At 41.1% G+C, this 19,865-nt stretch overlaps 2 protein-coding genes across 3 annotated transcripts; both read right to left on the bottom strand.

Annotated features, from left to right (window-relative positions):
* Positions 1 to 315: 315 nt before the first annotated feature.
* LOC144215660 (caveolin-2-like) lies at positions 316 to 11,343 on the bottom strand. Of its 2 annotated transcripts, none has more exons than XM_077744732.1 (5): positions 11,028 to 11,343; positions 8,126 to 8,281; positions 2,594 to 3,160; positions 1,877 to 2,064; positions 316 to 835 (listed from the first exon to the last, which is right to left on the bottom strand). In XM_077744732.1, the coding sequence occupies exons 3-5, from the start codon at positions 2,744 to 2,746 to the stop codon at positions 685 to 687; spliced, it is 492 nt and encodes a 163-aa protein (XP_077600858.1). In that variant the 5' UTR covers positions 2,747 to 3,160; positions 8,126 to 8,281; positions 11,028 to 11,343; the 3' UTR covers positions 316 to 684. The 2 variants fall into 2 exon arrangements, with proteins under 2 accessions (XP_077600858.1, XP_077600859.1); XM_077744733.1 differs by lacking the exon at positions 11,028 to 11,343 and adding an exon at positions 10,838 to 10,979.
* Positions 11,344 to 13,930: 2,587 nt separating this feature from the next.
* LOC144180881 (testin-like) lies at positions 13,931 to 19,865 on the bottom strand. Its single transcript, XM_077709030.1, has 8 exons — positions 19,662 to 19,865; positions 18,256 to 18,341; positions 17,427 to 17,499; positions 16,700 to 17,176; positions 16,169 to 16,564; positions 15,400 to 15,615; positions 15,032 to 15,190; positions 13,931 to 14,742 (listed from the first exon to the last, which is right to left on the bottom strand). Exons 1-8 carry the CDS (start codon positions 19,686 to 19,688, stop codon positions 14,560 to 14,562), a joined length of 1,617 nt encoding a protein of 538 aa, XP_077565156.1. The 5' UTR covers positions 19,689 to 19,865; the 3' UTR covers positions 13,931 to 14,559.

Genomic DNA, 19,865 nt, shown 5'->3' with positions numbered 1-19,865 from the left:
AAAAAGTGTGTGCGTGTGTGCAGAGGGTAAAAAAAAAAATGGCATGGAAGAGTTGCTCGCAGGAGGCCGAGCACAAGAGCCTTCTTGTCGCCCCAGAGGTGGGCGTTAATTGGAAGAGACAAGGTGTTTATATACGGGCCGTTCTGCACAAGCCAGATCAAGTGGAGCACACACTTGGCCAAATGGAGCAAAAATTTGCCATGGATCCACTTTGAGGGATGTTTATAAGGGCTGCATTCAAGAAATCGCCTTGATTTACGAGTCCAAATCCTACCGGCTCATTGTGTAAAGTCAGAAATGAGAGTAACAACCCAGTACAGTACAATAACTTTATTTATATTAGTAGTATATTCACAATCAGACAAAGAAATACAAAGCTTTCGTCATCTTCTTCCTCATTCTTCTTAAAATATATTTACAACCAACATCACATATTATTTATGACACCTTTTTATGTCTGTAGGACCTGTGTCTCAACAAGTTTGTCAGTTAAATAAAATACAAACAAGCTTGCACCCAAATAAAGTTCAACCACACACCACTTGGACATCCTCAGCGTATCTTTGCGTGTCTCCAAAAACAGCAAAATATAACAGAGTAAATCACAATGGAACATTATGTTGGTGGAACATAATTGAAGAAGCAAAAACGTCCATTTTGGCAACATCTCTATCAGGATTCCATCTAGTGGTCCGTGTGTTGGACGCGAACTGAAGACAAGCTCTTACCAAAGCTATGGAAAAACGGGACGACTAACGTGTCGGTTAGGCTCCTCCAAACCACCTGCAAAGATGGCAGCAAGACCAAGAAGCTGCGGATGCTTGGGATCACCAGCCTGGTAAGACCAAAAGAAAATGGTGAGTGAATGCCAAGTCAAATTCAACACAGACTTGCTTAAATAGATTAAATTAAATTCATGGGAGAAATGCTGAAACCTAAGAGAAACAATTTGTTAATTTTGCGTAACCCGATATTTTAATCTAAAGAAACATTGACAATCTTTTGATTTTGATTGGCAGCAGGCTTGATTTCACTAGGATGAACTCATTCTGTCAATGGCGGCAAGTGAACACTAGTTTAAATGAATTCAATGTGTATCCCCATTGATTGCATTCAAATGAGTGAAGAAGAGTCATCGATTCGGAAACTGGACTGTCCGTCCCTTCAAAAACATGGCCACCTGAAAGCCAGCTTTCTGTCCACCCTGCGGGAACTTCCTACCTCCAAGATGGCCACTGAGAAGACTGTCAAATACCATCCTGTCTGTTTTTTGTGTGTTTTTTTTCCCTTCTGCCTCCTCAGTGGAACGTTTTTTTTTCTTGGCACGTTTGCAAGCCCTTTCCAAATGCCCACTTTCTGGCAGGTGACGACAAGCATTTCACATCAATGTGCCCTCTCTTTGAGTTAGCTGGCTGCATCCAGGTGGCTTTTAAGATGATGTCATCATCCCCTCATGCCGTCTCCCAATCGTAATTACTGAAGGTAGAGAAGGGTTCACTATTTTTGAAAACGTGACATCATTTTTTAAACGTAACTTGTGTCAATGTTTGCCTTGGAAGCTTGGGCAAGCATCCCATAATAGTCTCTCAGCTTTGCAAGTTTACATAGGTTTCTCGTTTTTCAACATACACGTGGGACACAAAGGAAAGCACTTAGTAATTCATAAGCTTAGCATAAAGCAAGCCGGAAATTTAATGCTGAGTTTGGATTGACTTACTGTTTCCATCATAATAAACTTTGTTTTAGAAATTAGGATTTGGTTCTCGTAAGGTGAAGAATTGTACTATATCATTTTCATATTCTTTATTTAAAATATATAAAGGAAATCACCTTATTTTTACACAGTATGTACTAGTTGATATTGAGGGTTGCCTACCAGATGTGCACGAGGCTGAGGACCGCAAAGACAATTCCGAGGAGGAAGGCAAGGGGCACGGCCAACAGTGCCCCGAGAAGCCGGTACAGGCCCAATTTGACCACCTCGAACGTGACGTGGCTACAAATCCATACCCGGTCAAAAGTCCGAGCAGACTCTGGCTCGGCGATGACGTCGCTGAAGCCCACCTGACCACAAACAAATGACAACTGTTCGGTGAGCGCCAACTTGGACATCAACTAAATTGTTGAAAACAATCACAAGACTGCTCACATGTTTCAAATTTTACTTGGCATTCATTCATTTTTCATATCACTTATCCTCACAAGGGTCACAGGGGGTGCTGGAGCCCGTGGGAGACCCTGAATGGGTGGCCAACCAATCGTAGGGCAGAGAGAAAACAATTCACTTTCACACTCATACCTAGGGGCAATTTAGAGTGTTCAACCATCCTACTATGCATGTTTTTGGAATGTGGGACGAAACCGGACCACCAAGACTAATGAAATTCAATATTTTCTATATTTGGGAAGACATCAAAATATGAAAATGTACTAAATAGTCTTTTTGTGCATGCAAAAAATCTACTAGAATAACCTGCCTATCAGAGGTCAACAATGACATGACGTCACAGTAGCCCACCTGACCCACCCTGCCGTAACCCATACGTCACATTTCTAAACAGTGGGAGGCTGAATTAGTTCCTTTTGTTTTTACCTGGAGATGTGCGTTGACTTCTTCAGGGTCCCGGTCGTCACGCGGAGACGCAAAGACGTGCCCTTTCCGTGACAGGATGGGTTCAATGGACCTGTTGAACTCATCCTCGTCCATGATAATGCTTGTATCCGACTTCTCCTTCTCCACACCCATGTCGCTCCCGGTTGGAGTTCGAGCTCAAATCAGCGAGCGGCTCCGCTCGTGTGCGGTGGGAACACGAGCGTGAGCAGCAGGCAGGACGCGGGCGGGCAGGCAGACAGGCACCACCCCCGCCTGCTCACTGGGCAAGTAGCGTGGAGCCCGACGGCGACACAACAAGCTCCTGCACGGTAGTCAGTGTTCTACTAGATTCTTTGGAGGAGAATACTTGTCCTGTACTTTCATCAGATTACTATGTGTAACCTTTCAAAAGATGACCTTGTATAAACATTCCACTTTAATTGCATCTGTCAAAAAGAAATGTAGGGGCCTAGTGTTGGACTGGTAAGCATGTCGGGCTCACAGTTCAGGGGTTGAGGGTTTGATTCCAGGTTGGTCCTCCTTAATGAAGATAAAAAAAATCAGGCCCTGAGGATGAAAGTACACAGGAAGATTCAAAGCCTCGACTGCAAAACCCTTTCTCACAATATTATGACTTTATAGGACTGGGAAAAGGGTGCAGCCAAATGTTGAGAGAACAATTTCCATGACATTTCTACTTTAGGGTTTTTTTTTCTTCGTTCTGCACAGTGCTCTTTTCATTTCGGTATCACAATGACATGGTTTGTCAAAAATGCTTTATATATCAACAAAAAAAAACTATTTACAATGTAAGAAATGGATTGCGAAAACTTTTAGCATGTTATAATGTTATTTTTTGTGTGTAGTGCAGCCATGGCAACGGATACGTGGTTCACTTTGCATGCAGTTGTTAATGTGGCATGTTTTTGTGTCCCCATCACATTCTGGAACAATCTGTGGTCCTGTGTATGTGTGTTGTGGTGGTGGTGGTGGGTCAAAAAAGTGGGCCATCGCTGTGAGTGACAGCTAAGCAGAAACGCATCAGGCGCAGAAATCGGGTTGAACCCATCCGACAGGAACAATAGAAGAACACAATGGTGCTGGATTAAAAGGAAAAACTCACTTGGAACACAGGGATTGAGTGAGAGGGGAGTGGCTTGAGTAGCCCTTTACCTCCCTCACTCAAAAACATTTTGAAAGCAAAAATCTCTAAGGACAAAACCATTTAAGAAGGTTTCTAAGAGAGGTTCATGCTAGTTTCATTCACATACTCACTTTTGACACACTTGATGTCTAGACAGTCAACTTTATGTAGCCTTTAGTCAAGTCTAAGTACTTGAACTAAGTACTTGAACTTTGTCAATAGAGAGAATTTCACCATCTGGGTGTTTGTCAACACTCTTCCCAGTTTAACATTGTGTTTATGATCATCTATTTACTTCTACTTGCACATGCTACATTGTCTTGCATAAGTTATATTGGCACTTATTTAAAAAATTCCAAATAAGATTCTTGCAGCAAGCAGAGCTGTTTTTTTTAATGTTACAACTAAAACCAACATGCTGTGACCTGTCAAATTTGCACTTACTTTCCATGGCCCGAAGATATAAGCTTTCATCATCATTTTTAAGATTCCTTGATGAGTTACACTTTAAGATCATTGTCGAAAAGACCAGTTGGGACTTTTTGAAAATAAAACCTAATCCTTTGACTAAAATTCTAGCAAAATTTCAATGTTTTGTTTGGGTTGCAGCGACTTATACCCAAAATGCCGGCTGCCGTTAGCTGGGATGAGCTCCAGCACCCCCGTAATCCGGGTGGGGATAAGTGGCATAGCCATACACACTCACACTCATAGCTTGGAATGATACAGATAGTTCATTAAGCCTACCATTCCTGGTATTGGAATATAGCAGGAAATCGGAGTACCCAGAGAAACCCCACAAAAGCAAGGGGAGAACATGCAAATCCTCTGGGGATCAAACCTCTCAGAACTATAAGGGCGACATGCTAACTACTCTTCCTCTGCGTTACTATTGTGAAATATTCTATTTTAAAAATTAAAATTATGTATGGAGGTGAAACACACTGATATACGAATCATTTGGAAAATGTAGCAATGGGCCTCAATGTGCTTTTGTGTGCCATTATCATCTGTCACTCAAGCACATTTTCCAATGAGAAATCATCTTTCAGGATCGTAACACCTTGCTCACCACATTCCTGATCTTGACACATGCACACACGCATATAGTTGTAACAGAAAACTGGTTAAATAATGCTCTTGTTCTTGCTTTAGTCTGCCTGGGGCAAGCACTGGAATGCATGCAGGGCCTGACTGGCTCTCATTTGACAACAACAGCTTGTGTGCGTGTCAAGCTCAGTGCTAGAATGTTCCCCTTCACAAAAAATAATGCTGTTAAGTGAAGAGAAACGAAGAAAGAAAATAGATGAGGGGGGAAAAGCATAAGCTTGTGAGTAGAGGACGCATGGTGTCCACTCATTTGCTGAATGAAAAATGAACAAACATCAAACTAAGAAGAACTCAGTAGACTTCCACATTTGTCATTTCCATTCCCAAAGGAATTCATGCAAAAAAAGCTCCAAAAAAATCATAGCGCAACATTTTTAAGCGGCCTGCAAGTACAAAATGAAGAACCATTTTGAAATTTTTAAATGATATAGTAGTCACTAGGGTCCAAACTTTGCCCATCATGAACACTTGTTACCAGTACATATGTCGCAAGTGAACATTATCTCCCAAAAAATAGTTTAGTTAGGAAAATACACAAATGCCAATCCCACACAACAGCACATTAGTGATTGTACACATGAATATTAGCCCACACATTACAATTACACATGGACAAGTAACCCCAACACATATGTGGTACATACATGCAATTCACAGACACTTATAAACACACAAGTGTGTGACAGTGTATGAACACACACACACAGACATAAACTGTAGTTTTCCACAGGCCTGCGATCCAGGCGGGTGAATGCTGCTTTGATTTGCACGTGTGGAATCGTCTCCAAATGGGCACAAAGCTTCTTTTAAGACGCTAGTGTAAATGTGAACATTTTGCTTTGAGAGTCTCGTGGGTTACGAAGAAAAATAGCAAAGGGTACCCAAACTATAAGAAATGAACAAATGACTATGTTTCTTGTCAAAACTCATTTTCAGAGTGACATTCTTCCTCTTTTAGACTTTTCAGGTGGGTAGCCATGGCAACACAATGGGGCAATCCACCGGTAAGGAGGAGTTTAAGGGGAGGCAGACGCCCCAGCAAAAGCATGCCGCAGGGTTTTTCTGGGGTAAAAAACGTCCTGACTTGCTCTGTAATTATGACTCATCATTCCACACACACTAAGAGACACACATACATGCCAACTAACACACTTACTTGCTCTCATGCACTCTCTCACATACTCTCACATATATCTCAAACTATGTAAATATACTCACACTGTTGCTTAGACACTTATATAGAAACACAAGCCACATACAATAAAAATATCCTGATGAAATAGAAATAGGATGTCCCAGTACTTTTTTCGTTGTGTATTTTTATCATTAAAACCATTTCTGCTGTGTGTGTGTCCCAATACATTTGGCCACGTTATGCATTCCCACATTGTTGTCTCCCAGTAGTTCCTCAGCCAGGCTGGAAGTCACAGAGGGCGTGTTTTATTGTGGTGGTCCGGTCTCCAAGGAAACATCTCCAAGATTTTGGTCCTGCATGCTTGTCTAGCCTCCGCCTTATTTGGAGCGAACGCTTCCTGAACGTGCGCCAGGAAAGTGTGCGTCCCCACTAACTCGACTGGGATGCTGGGAAGAAAGTCAGCCAGGGGAGGAGGGAGAGCTTTTTATAGACCACAATGCACTTGAACGTGTAACCCTGGCAAGAGTAGGAAGAAGGAAAACCGCTATAGGTTTACTCAAAGAAAATAGAGGAAAGCGAGTAGGGGATCAACGTCCAAAATTTCAACATCTTGGACAGTATTAAAATAAGTCTACCACTGGTAATGTTCACATGTTCCGCATTGGAAATAATGTGTCGTGTTTTTTCTTTTGCTATTGGCTGCCAACAGTGATGTTATCGTAATTTTATCGGCGATGTAGTATCAGACCGAGGGGACCTGAGGGTCTGCGATAAAGCCGCCACTCGTAACAATGACAACAAAGCGCACAGTTCCTGTTTGCTTGGATCAATTAGCCGGCCATTAGCGCACAAAAAGGAACTCTCGTTATCGGAGCTACTACACACTTCCTGAATGTTGTGCATGAATTCCTACAGTGTGAACTCATACAAGACATGGTCGGGCATTGATTTTGCGATTTTAGTGACCAGAAAGGGTGCTGTTTGATGCCTTTACTAATTTGGTATGCAAATCACATACATGTTTTTTACCTTTTGAAATATTAGGTGACTTTTAATCTAAAATAATGGAATGTTCAATTTTTTTCAATTTCATTCGTAGTGTTGGAATGTTTAAACTTTTTTTCCTCATTGAACAAGTCACCATTCTTCCCGGGCCTGCATGGGTTTCCTCCGGGTATTATATAGAGAATTAGATTTTAATGGTTTCACAATTTGACAGATCGCGTAAGTAGTTTAATTGTAATGTAATTTGCATGACTTATTCATTTGGTCATCATTGTGCTGATGCTTTTGTTAGAAAACCATCATTTAGTTTTTTTTAGGAGCATTTAAGAAGAATTGACCAATTTTGACCAAAGTCAAGTGCAGGTTCAGACATTATACTGGTCCTCCTCTCTTTGCTTTTGCAACTAATGGGCAACATTCCCAGTAAAAAGAGGTGACTAGTCAAGAGAAAACCGCTCCCTTGTTATCTTCATTGGAAACCTGATGGGTGTGTCTCAAAACAGCTGCTAGAGCACCTGCCTAAAAGTGAGCACTAATCTGTCATTCATAGAAGTAAACAAATCTGCCAAATAGTGAGCAACGCAACCAAATGAATTCATTTAAGATCTCAATATCTTCACAAAACAATGACTATTTCAACAAAGTCTAATGTAGAGACGACAGTCCCTGAACGGGCTAAAGAGTATATATAAACAAAATAAACCTATAACATACCAAATCTATTAAAAGGAAGTATTCATTTGTTCACTTTCAATACCACTTTACTACTCCTTATAATCTAAGAAACTAATGGTATGAAATTCAAACGGAATAACATTCAACAAAAGTAAAAAAGTACTTTTCCTGTATTTGGACACAGCACCTCTTGTGCGTGAAACTGTGTAAACTTTCACTCTTTCCTGTTCCTTTTAAACTTGAGCTTGACACTCCATTTGTGTTGAAAGAATAAACAAAGCAATCCACAATTGGAACACAGCCTCTCTACCAGGGGTGTCCAAACTTTTTCCCCCGAGGGCCGCTTTGAGAAAAATCTACTGATAGTATACACATTTGTACATAGTTACATGAATCTGCTCCATATATTTTATATTTCATTTACCAAATTTGCAGAGAAAAGGTAATGTAAGAAGATACTCACACAAATTCCCCAGAGTTGATGTCAGTGGGAATTCTCCTGTATTGGCAGCCAGCTTTTTTCCGCCCCATTCTGACAGGTGGAATGTTGTGATGCAGTTGCCATAGCAACAGAAGGCTTCCACAAGGGCCTCTTGATTTCTACCTGGTGGATGTTTAGCTGTGGAAAATGTTGGAGGAGACCTGAGTTTATTGCTTTGGTGAAAAGAACAAGGCATTCATCTCTTTTGCAATTATTTTTTGTTCAATTAAGATGTAAAAGGGTTTGCTAGTGGGCAACAGATCCTTGTGAGGAGAGTCAGAAGAGGAAATGAATGAAGGAATAAAACGATTACCAGGATTTTCCGTATAGTTTTTTCATTCATCTCTGTTGTCTGATATCGTGTGTAGTCTTTATCAAGTGTCTAATAAAAAGTTACTAGGTTTTACAGCGCAGAAAGTACTACATTTTGGCATCCCGGCTCATATTTTAGCCCATGTTCAAAGATTCCGCATGAGTGTGAAAAGCCACAATGGACGATTAAGCGTTTCAAGTGAACTGGAGTGGCTCCTTAAATAAATGACTTCTGTTAAAAGTAGCTCGTCAAAATCTTTGAACACGAGGCACGGGTAGCGAAACACGGAATGATGTCGTCCACCGCATGCGTGCGGGAATTCCATCCGCCTTGGAAACGGGGGAGAGTTTGTCAAAAGGGCCGACAGGGAAACCCTCTCATCCCAAGGAATTCCTTCCAAAGTCGCTCACCACACACACACATAAAGACGTGCATTGACACACACACACACACTCTGGCTGACACAATCTTACATCTGCTCCACTAAGAAGGAAAACCCTTGAGAAGCCACATACAACGTCCAACACAGGGTTTTCCCTCACACTCCCTTGTCCACGGCGTGTCCTGACCATTGTGTTTTCCGGAGCCCCCCTCCCTAAACCTGCAGCCCACACCAAGCTAAACGACACACCAGAGAGGGTCCTCTTGGCCTCACTTAAAGAGACAGGATTCAGCTGGCTGCTTCCATCTATTGTTCCAGCGAGGAAATAATACGCCGACAAACATCCCAGCTCCCAAAAGCAAAAGGCCGGAATGTTGTGATGCTTAGGCGGAAAAAAAAAAAATCACAAAAAGATCCTGAAGACCCCCTAGAATAAAGTAGTTAAGGAATAGCTGCTCCTGACGATAGTTTTTTTTTCTGATGTCATGATATTTAAAAATCAAGACATCTAGACAAACAATGGACAAAAAATATATATATATATTGCCATATTTTACAGTGAATCTGACATCACAGTACCACAAAAACGATTCATTATTCAGCATATACAAAGTAAATATGATTAATAAAGTACTGTGCATATTTGATTATAAACTATTGATATCTTTACATGAACATTAAATCCTAACAATCAAATCATACATCAGAATCACGATCGCAACAAAATATAGTATCCCGATGGTGATATTCCCTCTGTCTTCAGAGGGGAAAATATTCAGAAAGCACCTGAGAACTGGAATGTCCTGACAGGCCCAAGGAAAATATCTGAAACAATGTGTGGAGATGAGAAACTGGGCCGGGCTCGCAAACTCACACAATGGCCACACAGTACACTAAAACACACACATACACATACACACATTCCTCGTGAAGCTCCATGGAGCTTGTCTTTGTAGCTTTGTTTTATTTATTGGAGCCATTCTGGAGGTCAAAGTGGATTCTGACGGGAGCACTGAACCTCCCCTTCATGCCCTAAAGACATATTACCTTGTCTCTGAATGACATGAGAATATGTGCGCCACCCAAAGGGGCAAGTCCCATCATCAAAATAGAGCTGTTTAAAGCCTGGTAAAATCTTTAGATTTGGGGAAAAACTCCATTGGAGTTGGCTCAGAGGTGCCCCCTGGAAATGGTCAAAATCCTTTGAAACAGCAGAAATGCATCTGCTTCCTGTCATCACTAGTAATGTTTCAACACAACATCACTGACATGGAATATTTCGGCCGCAGTACCACCTAGAGACAGGAAGGTAAAAGGCGGCGAGTGGGTGTGGTGTTCTGGGCTTTCTGGTGGGCTTGGGAATGTCTTCAGAGGGCGCAAGGAAGAATTTTCCAATGTTGAACTGGTTACGCCGTGACATCTCCGGATTAGCGGGAGGGAGTGAGCTGAACATTTTCCAAACAATTCCCTCCCCTCTGACCAGAGAGTGGAAAAAGTTTACGATGACTTCATTGGTAAGATTGTTTTCCAGAGGCATAGTTTCGCGTGTCAACAATTTTCAAGTTGGGGCAATCACTGGCAACATTCATGCTGATCACATTGTGAAAAGTCTCATTGAAGGCCTTACCTCTGGAGTGACCATTTTTCTTCCAGTTCATTTGAGTGTTGGTAACAGTAAAACAGATTGGGAAAGTAATTACCAAATTACCAGACATCATGTAACTCTTGGTAGGATTAGATGTCTGATAATCTAGGCAGACATATTTCCATACAATATTAAGTATAGTTGTGCCTCTAGATTCAAGTTCAATTTGTTGTTTTATGTTGCTTTAAAAAGTTCTTCCTCTGCTATCAGTCAATTACAGCCTTCATATTCAACTAAGTACAGTAAAAATAAAAACTACTGAATTTTAACCTTAAAATTCTTATACTAACCCATAGCCTAACACTAAACTGAACTGTCATGATACATTTGAAGATTAAAAGTTGGATTTCTCACATTTGTCCTCCAACTTCTTACTGAAAGTAAAACATACAAGCCAAGTGACTGATGTTTTTCCAGCTGTAGTCCTAAGAATTACAAAAACTACACCACACTGTTTTGTCTGTTTTGCAGGCATGATAGCGATGCTGCAAAGAGGTGGAATGAAAGGTTGGGCCGGTTTGGCTAAAACTCACAACACACTAACCTGAGAGGCATGCTGGGAATGAAGTAAACTGGATATACACGCTAAATAGGAAATGATCACAAATGGCACTGTCACACTATCCATACACTTCTACAACTCTGTTGTTGAAACCAATTGTCACTGTCCAAAGGATGACTAGCAACAACTAGCGTCCTCTCCAGGTAGTGCGGTAAGTAAAAAAAAAAAGAAATCCATTTTGAATGTTTGGGGGAGGAAGCTTCCAGTAGGAGAGTTGTCATTCCAGGAGCGCATCTTTGACCTGCTCTGGTTTTCTTTTGACCCCAGATCATCCCATATTAAAAACTAATGAGGGCAAACCAGATAAGTACCTTCTCCTCCTCCTCTTTCTCTTCTGTGTAGAAGTTTAACAGTGTATCCATGAGGGAGTCAGGAATGTGTTGAATCCTTGTATGGGCATAAACATGGAACGGGACCTCAATCTGTCTCTGCTACTATGTATAATATTCGACTCGCAAAAATGGAGGATGAGGAGCACAATTGCTCACGCTTGTTTTGACAACCTGCAAGATCAGGATTGAAAAGAAACATGGAAACTGATTAAAATGAAATATCAACAGGCAAACAAACAACACATTGTTAACAAAGCCTCAAGAGCAACATGGGATTCAGTAGTATCTTGTTCAACATGGTGACAATGGTGGCCACAACCTTTGACTATTCTGACCACCAACCAGACTGTTGACATTAAACAATGACCTACTTAAAAGCAGTAACTGACAAACTGAATGATTTTCATTTACTCAACCACCATTCAATTAATAACATGCCAACCAACCAAAACTCTTTGACTAAAGAACCACTTTCCCTATATTAACTGACTGAATAATTCCTTACAATATAAAAACAGTCACTATTAAGAACCTCAACACATCTTTTTAATCCTTTCCCATCACCACGTAGTACTCCCAAATTCCGAGAGTGGACGGCAACACCTCGTGACCCACCACTCACCTCACTACCTTTGACCTCAAGGGGTGCGCCAATGCCAAAATCCACTCTTGCATGGACCAACCCTTACATGTAGGTGACACACACACACACAAACACCATACATTTATGTTACATTCTCATTGTACTGTGTTTTTGCAGGGAAAAAAAGGCCATCCGCAAGAAAGGGGCGGTGCACTACCTCTGGCCTTTCATTCTTAGCGGTGGTAATGAGTCAAGCAAACAGCTGTATTGTGTTTGCACAATACAATGGAAGCACTCATCACTGTGTTGTCGTATGGGAGAACGGTGCACTCACATTTTTACACCCGCCGGTGAAGGTCCTTGAACACTTTGTATGATTGTTGGGAGTTTGGAGTGTGTGGAATTTTGCTGCAAACCATTTCCAAATTTCCATGTTTGCTAGTGCAGCACAGACAATACCAGGAAAAGGAAACTTGTCATGTGGAACGCATGCAGGCAAGCGTCTGTTACTTACAAACAAGTAGTAACAAAGTCTGACCTTAAAACCATCATTCATACTTAAGCAGGTACATATATTTTCACTAAAATAAAAGGATGTTGGGAAAAAAAATCTACATTTAACATTACTCTTTTAAAATTTTAACATATATTATAGGTATATAATATAATAGAAAATGAAGTGAGATCTGTCTTTGGGATTTGGGAGGTAACTGGAGTACCCGGACAAAACCCACAAACACCCAGGGAGAACATGCAAACTCCATATAGGTGGACCAACCTGGATTTAAACCCAGGTCCCCAACTTGTGAGGCCGATGCGCTAACCACTCATCCGCCCCATTCTAGTATAATTGTATTAATAATTGCTCATGAGTCAATGTGCTAACAAGAGACCATGAACTACATTTGAGCATGTTCAGTTATCCAGTCATATCACAACTGGGCGAGAAAGGTAGCGATGACTGCTTGTGCCCTGGGCGGGTCCCTCCAAGAGTACAAAGGTCAGTTGCTATGCCAACACTCTAAACTATAGGACAGTAGAATTTAATCTTCTCATGACACCATGAAGGCAAAAAGCATAATATCTTGAGTGAGCATGTCATTACAACCTAAAATACCACCTTCTAATTAAATGAAACTATTTATCAGTTTTCTGGAAAAATTGACAAAATGTTGCATGTGTTAAGTTTGATGGCAATGGAAATAGTAAAATGTGGACTTTTTGTGTGTAGAATTAAACTACAAGCCTCATGTTCTTTTCAAATGTGTTTATGACTTCTTCATGGACATATTTTTAAGGATAGTCAGAAAGGTTGGATTTGATAAGGAGTTTTTCAGTTCAACATTTGTTCAGCAGGTGTGCTTACTTCATTCTGAAAATCATAAAACTTTCCAAAGCTTATTTACAAGTTCAGAGTTTGAAATTGAAGACACAATGAACATTTGGATGGGGAAAAACACCCTAAGAATTCATGAAAAGCTTACTCACTTTGCAAGCCAGAAAAATGTAAACATTTTTTGACTATCGTGTTGAATTGTTTGAATTTGTTCATTAATTTTGAATGGCAGCTAAACTGTTGCTTGTATAGCACTCTATATTTTGACCTACTTTGTAAAAAAAATCTAAACTTAATGTTGATAGTAAAAGGAAAGTTGCTGGTGAGTGAGTAAAAAAAGTGAGGATGAAGGTGCAACATGCCAAACCATTAAATTGGGGTATACATGCACCCTCTGCAGGTCAATGTACCACTTGCAGGGTAATTCAGGTGCCTGACCAAATGGTAGGAATAAAGGGGAAGTTAAGTGTATGGCCAATGGGGAGGGTGACACTATTGGGGACAAATGACATCCGTTGGGATATGACACTTCCTGGAATTGTCAGCAGTTCCTAGCATCTATGCCTTGTGGCCATTTTTTCCCATTGAAAGTACATTATATTACACATAAAAAGGCAAGATACAAACAACACAATTGCTATTCATACAATTTAATTCATAAAAATGACTTGACATTTGTATTGCAAAGAATCTGAGTAGGCGGGGGGGTTGAATAAGGCCAAAATCCAAATGGATCACAAGGGAGAGAAAAAAGGGAAGTTTTGGATGTTTTATTTTGGGCAAATGCCAAATTCTAGGAAAGGCCGGCCAGAATGAGAAGGGGGCAAACTTTGGAGTATCCATGTCTGTAGTTCCACACTTGAAACAAGGTAACAATTAAAAAGATAATCTAAAAGGAGCAAATGGATGCTTAAAAATAAAATTCCCTGAGTCTTGGGGTCTATTCATAATAAACATGCATACAAAAATTTCATGTTGTTAAGGGCAACTGGTTTTAAGAGCTGAATCTCCAAAAACATCTTGTGTTAACTTGGTGGTGAGTCACCAATTTAATGTCACCCAATTTCCAAGTCTTAAGACCCTTAGGCCAGCTATGAACAAAGCAAATATTCAGTCTTTAATTCACTTTTAAGAATACAAGTATTTGTGTAAATCAGTAGTTACATGACTAAGACCTGAATAGAAAAAAAAGTGCAGACTTTAAGGCACTCATGCACTTGGCTACCCTACCTCAGCATGCATGCTGTCTTGACTTAGGCGCCTTTACTTTTTTTTGCATTCCACGGAACAGTAGAGTTTGTCCTGGGCCGCCATAAAGCGCTGGCCTATTAGAACTTTGGCACAGCCCGAGCACTTGAAACACTGTGGCGCCGCGTGCCAGTGATACGCACCGTATGACACACGCTGAGCCTCGGGGTCCACTGCTTCTCCGCATCCTGAGCATTTCTGTGGGTGTGAAAGACAGTGGAAGTTTTCCACATAAAAAACAAGAAATGGCTTTATTGAGCAAGTGGCTATTTTTGGTGATTAAAAGACATATTAGCAATTATTACAATTAGTTTATGTAAAGAAATGGTCTGCCTTAACTGTATTTTTAAATTAATAGTATCACTATAGTTAAGTTTTAAACGAATTCAATGTTAATAAGATATAAGATGGTCAGGTGGGTCACCTAAAGCATCATATTGCTCAGGTGCACACACCTTGCTTGTTTATCAGGCATAGCATATCTTACCACAGCATAATTTGTCATGTAGCAGGGTGTGCAGACAGGCTTGTCTTGCTCCATCACATATGTCTCTCCTGCCAGGACCAAGTCACAGTCGAAGCAGCAGAAGTGTTTCAGGTGCCAGTTTTGGCTCTCAGCCTGAGTATACTCATTACTGAAGATAAGCTATGGATGCAGAAACGTACATTCTCATTACCAGGAATTTGAATGCAAAGAGAATTTGAGCAAGAAGATGAGGAAGCAACAATGAGTAACTCAAAAATCTTTGCATTCACAATTCCCCTAAACCCAGAGTTCAGTTACTCCTAAAATATGAACAAAATCGTATAGTAAATATTACACGAGAGAAAAATTTGTAGTGTAATTCATCTTACCTCATCGCAGCCGGCACAACGTGGCTTCTCGCTGTCGCCATAGTGGCGTCCGCAGTAGAGTTTTCCACGTTTCCAGAAGTAAATCATGTCTACTAGGAGTTCATCGCAGGTGCAACACACAAAGCAGGCCGGGTGCCACAACTTGTCGTAGCCGGCCCGCTCTGCATACACGGCCGGGTCTCCGACACGCATGGGCTGATCGCAGCGGCAACATGACTGCAGGGAAGGAGATAGTTTCATTTTGTTGGTTAGTGACTTTTTTTTATGTAGAAGCAATTGGCAAAGCTTTTACATTCAAACCCGAAATAAAGTCAATCAAGAAGAGCTGCATAAGAACAACAATGACATTTTCCCTTTCTTCCTTACATGCTTCTGTTGGTTGCCTTCCTATGTGGAAAAGGCTGATCTACAGAAGCATTGAAATGAAGCTCAAGATTCAATAGTATAAACTGTCACCGTCTAGTGTCCAACTATAGAACTACAGTCACCAAACTTGCAATACTTGGAACTGTTTCATGCAGAAGATCCTGGTTGAATAGTAATAGTGGTTAATGTTTGCATTATTGTGAAATAGCAAAAATGGTGTCATGAAAGAGTCAATATAGTCCATGACTTTGACACACCCTCTCTATTGACAGCTAATCAGACAAAGTTGAAATTGAAAATGGAAAACTTTGAGGTATGATCATGCAATAATGCTGTGCAAAACACTTATGTTAATAATATTGATTATTTTAACACAATAGGAACATGAAGGGAAAATCCTTACAAAATTTTGTTGCGGAGCTCCTGAGGTGACCATGGCTCCAGTGGTGGAAGCGGTACCAACAGCGCCTCCAGCTGGCTTGGATCCAGCCACTCCAGCTTGAGCCTCTGCTCCAGCGCCCCCCTGTAGACTCTTTGGCCCAGACCCGCCGGCTGCGGCCTGCACCATAACCATCTCTTCTGGCAGCATCACGTCACCGACACCCAACGCCTCGTCCTTGTATTTGCGCACAAACTGTTGCATTTTCTTGACTTCTGCTGGGCTCAGCTCGTGACACTTAGCTGGATCTTGGTCGTGCTCGGGCAACTGGCGTGCCATCTGCTGCCGGCGGTATACGGCACCCTCCGTGCCCACCACGGGCCGCTTCTCAGGCGGGAGCAGCTCAATGTAACGTACAGCCTGTGAGGAAGAGAGGCAAACAAACAAAAAATGTACCAATCGCTTGAAAGCAGGGGGAAAATATTTGGCTGAGAGATACGAACGGAGACAAAACAACCGGTATTGATTATTATCACTTCCACCCAGCAAACTTACCACATATTTATTAGCAACAGGAGGGGCCCACTCATACGTGACCGATTTAAGAGGTGTGTCTTTGCTGACCGGCACTACGTTGGCGGTGTTGGAAATGACGGAAACGCTCGCCGTGTTTGCTTTGACGGGAGCGGGGCAAGCAGGCTTTGCCCGGACCTGGGTGCCAGAAAGCCCCGTATTTCCTGAGACTGACTTGATGTCACCAGGCATTGTGCCCCCTGAGGTCTTATCTCCTGAAGCTGCTTTGAGGCCTCCAACCGTTTTAACTCCTGAGCCCGCAACGGGTGGGACAGAACCCACATTGGCAGTAAGAAAATAAGGTGCAGCTTCAACAGCGGTGGCTGGTAACACCGTGTGAGCCGTAGCAGGGCCGCCCAGTGTAATAGTGATGGCATTGCCCCGGTACACAGGGACACCATCTGTCTTCAGTTTTGCGATCAGGCCAGTGTACTTGGTGTCCTCAAAGAGCTTCCCCACCTGCAAGGTTATTCAGAAACAGTAAGATCATTGAAAAGTAGTTATTCAAACAAAAAAAAAAAAAGTACATTTTAATTCCGGTATGATTAGGTTATGTCTGTAAGAAATGTATGTGTGAGCATGTATTTGTTTTTCATGCACATTGCTACCTAAAACCTGCTACTTTTGGTTAAAGATAGTAAGTTTATCTCAATTAAGCAAGTCTTCAGTTTATTCTAGCAAAAGGGAGACATTTTCAGGAGATGCTGACCTTTTTGTTCTCCTCTGAGTTCATCTGCACATTGTGCTCTGCAAGTCCACATTTGCAGTTACGACAGATTTTTCTGCAATACAACAACAGATGTTTTAATGGGCAGGCAAAATGCATCCACATGATTTAATTTTAAGACTCGTCACAAATTTAGTCAAAACCCACTATTTTGGAGAAATGTGTTATACGTATACATGAGGGAACACATGTTCATCATTACAATTGAAGAGAGGCTTTGTGCAGAAGCGCACGTATGCTTTTGGAAATTTCAATCTGCTATGTGGCGATATCAGTCTAGTGTTTCCAATTAAGCAGGTTTTCAGTCCACACTTTTATCCGAAGCTGATGATCCGAGGCTAAACACATGCTGGGAATTTGATGGAATTCGGCAGTGAGTCATTGTGTGAGTCCATGTGTTGTGTTCAATGAAGCAGGCTTGTCAATTGTTCATAAACTTCACTTGTTCTTCAACAAGAAGGATTTGCTCAACAACAAAAGTCTGGATCATATTTCCTTTCTTTTTATATTTGCCCCTTTCTTTTATTCTCTTATTGTGAGTCAATGTATAGTAAAAAAAATATTTTACTTTAGGTTAGATGAATTAGTGTTTTTTTTTAATTATTTAGGGTTTACCAGTTAGCAAGGTTATGAAAAAACAACATAACAGTTTGACAGCCTAAATTTGTCTAATTCATGTATATGTGTTCAGTGTTTGTCCCAAATTAGACATCCACTGTATCAAAAAAGGTAGTGCACAAATAACCAAAATTTCTCTCTATAAGTAATAGTAAACATTCCTGGTCCTGTTCAGCCTTGGTGGGAATCTCACCTCCAAAAATGAAGCTCAAAGCCCTCACACTTGTCTTTACACTTAAGGCAAGCAGCACCTGCACCGAACTCATGCCCAAGTGTCATCTGAAAAACAAAAATAACAAGAACAAGACACTTCATTATGTGCATACAGAACCCCATGCAACATTCTTTCATGACCATATATGGTCAACAAGTCTGTTGGTGACTCACCCCTGGTTCCTCAATAAAAGTGACTCATGGAGCTTCTTAATGTGTGTCATGTCTTTCTTTTCAAACACACTTTAGTTCAGAAAATGTAAAGTCAAGTAAGTGTCCCTAATGTTGTGACCATAAGGACACGTTGATTATCTGGATGACCGAATTGAATGTGAAAATGTACATTTTTTTTATGCGGTTTTGTTTTTCATTTTTCTGACTACACAATGAGCGAAAACAGCTGTGTGGCTGAGCATTCAGCATTTGGGGATTAAATGGAGATTCCTTACAAGCCTGTCTGGGTCAACCAGGAGCTCATGAGTTAATTTATGCGTCTGTAAACATATTAATGGCTTAAAAGGGTCCGACTACTGAATATTTGGTTTTGGTTAGCAACATGAAAAAAGAGGTTGTGTCTATTCAGACCCATTAAAACGTGGCACTGTCTGATGAAATATTAAAATATAAAATAACAGTGCTACCTTGACTCAATAAATGTGTTATCAAAAAATCATAGTAGGCAGCCCGGCGGATGAGTGGTTAGCGAGTCGGCCACAAAGTGCTGACGTCCTGGGTTCAAATCAGTCCACCTATGTGGGTTTCCTTTGGGTACTCTGGTTTCCTCCCACATTCCACAACATGCATGGTAGGCTTATTGACAATATAAATTGCTCCTAGGTATGGGTGTGAGTGTGCATGGTTATCCATTTCACTGGCCACCAATTCAGGTCGTCCCCGGCCTCTGCCCCGGAGTCAGTGGGGATAGGCTCCAGCACCCCCCGCGACTCTAATAAGGATAAAGCGGTTCAGAAAATGAATGAATGAATGAATAAATGAAAGATGATATCTTAAATTACCCCTGTATGAAATCAGGAATATTCAATGAACAATATCGTGTGTGTTTATTATATCGCAAATGTATTTTGTTGTAGATAACCAGAATCATAATTATTGACCATATACAGTAGCACATATAGTAAGTAACTTGTCACAACATAGAACCCCTAACACCAAACAAGCCATCATAACAAGTACATTAGTGACATAATTACAGAGAATCGATCAATCATATAATGATGAAAGTAGTGCAAAAGTGGGTTGCAGTGCCCGTTGTAGAAGTGATGTTGATAACTATTTTGAATAACTTTTTTGGAAGGTAGTTTTTCTCAGTCGATGAGGACTACCTGGACTGTTGCACTCGCACACCTTAGCAGGGCGTTAACTCACCTTCTTCACTTCCTTCTCGATCTCCATGTTCACTTCTCTTGTCTGCGAAAAAGTCAGTGAAAAAAATGTGGACGTGCCAGGAGATCTGCTACAAGTTAACCGCAAAGGAAACAAAATGAGCCAAACCCAGGTCGATGAAACAGGCGAATTTCACACTTTCGGTTTTGGATGCCAGGGGCTACAAACATGCATTGATTTTCACCC

The sequence above is a fragment of the Stigmatopora nigra genome, chromosome 22 (assembly GCF_051989575.1).
Source record: "Stigmatopora nigra isolate UIUO_SnigA chromosome 22, RoL_Snig_1.1, whole genome shotgun sequence".
In the NCBI taxonomy this organism is placed as follows: domain Eukaryota; kingdom Metazoa; phylum Chordata; class Actinopteri; order Syngnathiformes; family Syngnathidae; genus Stigmatopora; species Stigmatopora nigra.
Note: the sequence above shows the minus strand (reverse complement) of the source record. Positions and strands in the feature narration are given on the sequence as shown.

Coding starts and splice junctions, on each gene's coding strand:
- LOC144215660 (XM_077744732.1), bottom strand. CDS start 2,746: ATGGGTGTGGAGAAGGAGAAGTCGGATACAAGCATTATCATGGACGAG. Junction 2,065..2,593: donor AAGTCAACGCACATCTCCAG/GTAAAAACAAAA, acceptor GTTTGTGGTCAG/GTGGGCTTCAGCGACGTCAT. Junction 836..1,876: donor CTCAGCCTCGTGCACATCTG/GTAGGCAACCCT, acceptor TGGTCTTACCAG/GCTGGTGATCCCAAGCATCC.
- LOC144180881 (XM_077709030.1), bottom strand. CDS start 19,688: ATGGAGATCGAGAAGGAAGTGAAGAAG. Junction 17,500..18,255: donor TTTGAGCTTCATTTTTGGAG/GTGAGATTCCCA, acceptor GTTGTATTGCAG/AAAAATCTGTCGTAACTGCA. Junction 15,191..15,399: donor GTTGTGCCGGCTGCGATGAG/GTAAGATGAATT, acceptor CTGCATCCATAG/CTTATCTTCAGTAATGAGTA.